This window comes from Egretta garzetta, unplaced genomic scaffold (genome assembly GCF_000687185.1).
Source record: "Egretta garzetta isolate BGI_Z169 unplaced genomic scaffold, ASM68718v1 scaffold573, whole genome shotgun sequence".
Taxonomy (NCBI): domain Eukaryota; kingdom Metazoa; phylum Chordata; class Aves; order Pelecaniformes; family Ardeidae; genus Egretta; species Egretta garzetta.
Genome location: NW_009259180.1, coordinates 852,507 through 855,887, shown reverse-complemented (window position 1 = coordinate 855,887; position 3,381 = coordinate 852,507). Strand labels below are relative to the sequence as shown.

General features: G+C 44.6%; 1 protein-coding gene across 1 annotated transcript in view; it reads right to left on the bottom strand.

Moving 5' to 3' along the window:
- Positions 1–2,746, bottom strand: part of PARVA (parvin alpha) — a 67,982-nt gene extending 65,236 nt beyond the window's left edge. The window contains exon 1 of the mRNA XM_009635660.1: positions 2,740–2,746. Coding sequence (XP_009633955.1) covers positions 2,740–2,746 — 7 coding nt within the window. The remainder of the gene's footprint in view (positions 1–2,739) is intronic.
- Between the last annotated feature and the right edge of the window lie 635 nt (positions 2,747–3,381).

Below are 3,381 nucleotides of genomic sequence, written 5' to 3'. Positions count from 1 at the left end.
GCCCCCTCTCCTCAGCCCAACGGCCACCTGACGCCCACTGCCCCAGCCCAACGCCCCCCTCTCCTCAGCCCAAGGGCCGCCCCTGCCTGCCCTGCTCAAGGGGTTCAGCCATGGGCCGATGGTCCTCCTTTTACCTGCCCGCGGGGTCTGGTCCCTCCGGCTCCGGAAAACAGTGTTTGACACAGCCCCAGGAAGAAGAAAGCCTGGCAGCAGGAGCCAGGCTGGGCCTCGAGGAGGGCTGGGGTGGTATGAAGGCCACCCTCCCCTCCCAGCAGGGGTACCCACAGCGTTTTGGGTGGCCAGCTGTACACTGAGAAACAGGACAGTACCTCACCCCCCGTAGTCCATCCACCTTTGAACAGCCTTGCGGTGGAGCCAGCCACTACATCAGGCTGCTTGGTCAAACGCACCAATGTAGGTGATCACACACACGAGTGCTAGTTAACGCGGGTACCAAAAATTAAACGCAGGTAGGGACAGGCAGGACCAGGGCTCAGAGAGCTCAATTCATCCCCGACTATTTGTAAGTGAAGGCTCTGGAAGGATGGCGGGGGTCGCAGCTGCAGGCAGATGGTTCTACACCCTGTGGTCAGCACTGATAGAAGAGAACTAATGAGGCAATAAAGTGTTACAAAACAGTTTTGTGCCAGTTAAAGCTCAAGCTTACTATGTATGTTTCAGTCTTGAGGACAAGCTCTTCTGCCTGTAGGTTTTTGGCTATGTCTGTGGTCAGAGGCGGCAGGGCATCGTTGTATCCACTTCAAAAGAAACTGACTGCTGTAGTCAGACCAGTATAAAAGCCACTGGGAAAGAAAGGTGACTTGGCATGATAGATTGCCTATACCAGTCCTGCTTTGATTTGCAGATGAGTAGCTTAAGAGAGAAGTAGCTTTAAAACAGATAATTTGCTGTGACTGGTTCAGGAGGCACCCAGAACTGGAACAGCATTAATGTCGTCTGGATGCACTACTTTCACTTACCACTTAATCACTCGATTAACAATTCAGGCAAAAAGCCATACACACTTCATGCAAATATCTAGCTATCTATTAGGCATAATAAGTGAAATGAAATTACCATGAGAATATTTCTAAATCGGCTAATAATTGTTGTGTTTTTACAAGCTGGTAACATTGGTTAGCTGATGAGGGGTAGACATCAATGTGTATTTGTTGCATGCAGTTAGTATATGCCCAGGAGAAAAACTGTTGTTCATCCATACTGCCACCAGTTAAAAGCAGGAAGGAGCCCAAGCCTGGGCACAATCTCTCCTTCCCTTCCATTTGCTCTCTGGCTCGTAGCACCAATTGTGTCTCAGGGCTGTTGTCTACAGAACAGTCCAAATTTCACACATTTTTACGGAATGCTACTCACACAACGTATGGATTAGGACATGAACAGCTTTGAATAATTTTTAAGAACATTAAGACTATTTCAAAAGGAGGAGAAATAAATACGTCAAGCCCTTTTTCATACGCACGTCAATCTGTGGCATTTACAAACAGAGCAATGCCCCAACTAAATCTCCGTTTGGACGCATATGCTCTACATCGATGTCAGTATAGGATTTTGCGGGCACAGCAGCAGAGACAGCATTTTGGCAAGCGCAAGTGCACTTGCCTTTGTACCACTAAGTTTGTGCTAAAGGCAGAAAGCACAAGCCAGATACCTCATGAACAGTAACAGGGTTGGGCAGTGCAGGAAAGTCAGAATTCAACATGCATTTGCCAAGTCTCACACAAGACATCTTTCTTTCCTATTTCACTACACTCAGCATATGCAAATTAACGGCAAGTGCAAAATTACTTATTTAATAGCCTCATGAGCTATGAGTGTTTCACATCACAAGGACAAAATAAATTTTAAATTAAACTTAATGTGTTTTAAATCAACTTTATCAGATCTGGAAACACAAATACTGTGTGCTTTAAGTAATAATGCTAAAGCAACAGACAGACTTAAGTTTACTGGGATTTTTTATGGGTTTCTTTCAGAATTTATTTGCAGTTCCTTGGGTATAACATTATTGCAGTGCTTTTCCACTTATGATGTTTCTCTTTGAGGATAGTCAGAACATTTTTTTTCCCCTGTATCTTAAGTTTACAACTACATATTCTACTTTTTTTGCTTTTGATCTGGGAATACATATGGACATACAACATTAAATTAATACTGCATTCAGCGTAAAAGGCCTTATATAGATACACACAAGATCTAAGTCATGGGAGACACAGGAATGTCGATTTTAAATGCCTAGCTCTTATTTATACAGTATTTTAACCACAAATAAAAGCTGCATGTAAATTCAGTGGGGATTTTTGTTTGGCTAGGTTTTTGCTCTGCTTTACATTTGATATTTTAATACTTCATGATCATGCTCCACGATCCCACGCAGAGGACACAGTAGTCAGCAGGCTGCTGTTCGGGCTGGCCCCGCTGCATCTGGCATAGAGAAATCTGGAGCAGACCACGAGACCTCTCACCGTGCTCCCTGTCAGCACCTTGTTCTTACCAATGAGCCAACCAGTAGCTCAAATTAATTGTATCCTAATCACATGTATACTTTTGCCAGGACAATAAAAGGAGGCTAAATCCACATACTCAAATAATTCTTATTCACCTGCATATCTGTTTGTGCACACCTGGGTTTTATTTCTTTTACTATGGGACTCAGAATCATCACGAGCAGAGTCTTACTTCCCAAATGAGGCGGAAGAGGCAGCAGCATACATAATATACCCGCCATGGGCTAGGCTAGTAAGACAGACCACTGCGTCAGCCAAGCTGGTTGAGGCTGTGCAATAAACATTCATTTGCCTTGAAGTCTTCTCCTACTATTTTCCTCCCAGGTGTACCTCTCCTCTAGCCTTGTCAAAAGGGTTAAAGAGTGTTGTGGAATTTTCCTTGTTAAAGAGTGGAAGTGGAATTTTCGAAAACATTTTATCAACCTACTGTTAGTGCTGTGATTGCCTGCAGTAACACCCTTCACTTACTTCAGGAAGAACAGAACAAGACCAAAGTCTACCCTCTTTATTTTTCTAAATATTTGCGGTCAGCCTTCTACTGACCTGCCAATTCTGTGTGGTTAACTGCGGAATCGTGCCCACCCCGCCCTGAGTAATAGTTAACAGCACATTAAAAGAGCCTGCTTAGGAAAGAAGGCATTTCTGTACAAGTTACTTTGCAGATGTTTAACATCTATTTCTTGATTGGGATTTTCCTGAGAGTGCCCCAAAAAGATCTGGATTTTTTGAATTTCACCAGGAAGCCCCGCTCCTCTTCACATGGCTGCAGGCAGTGGCCACCTCTGCACTATGCTGGGAGAGGCAGTGCAAGGAGCAGACTGAAGCACAGCCACACCTGGCTGCCATTTGTACACCC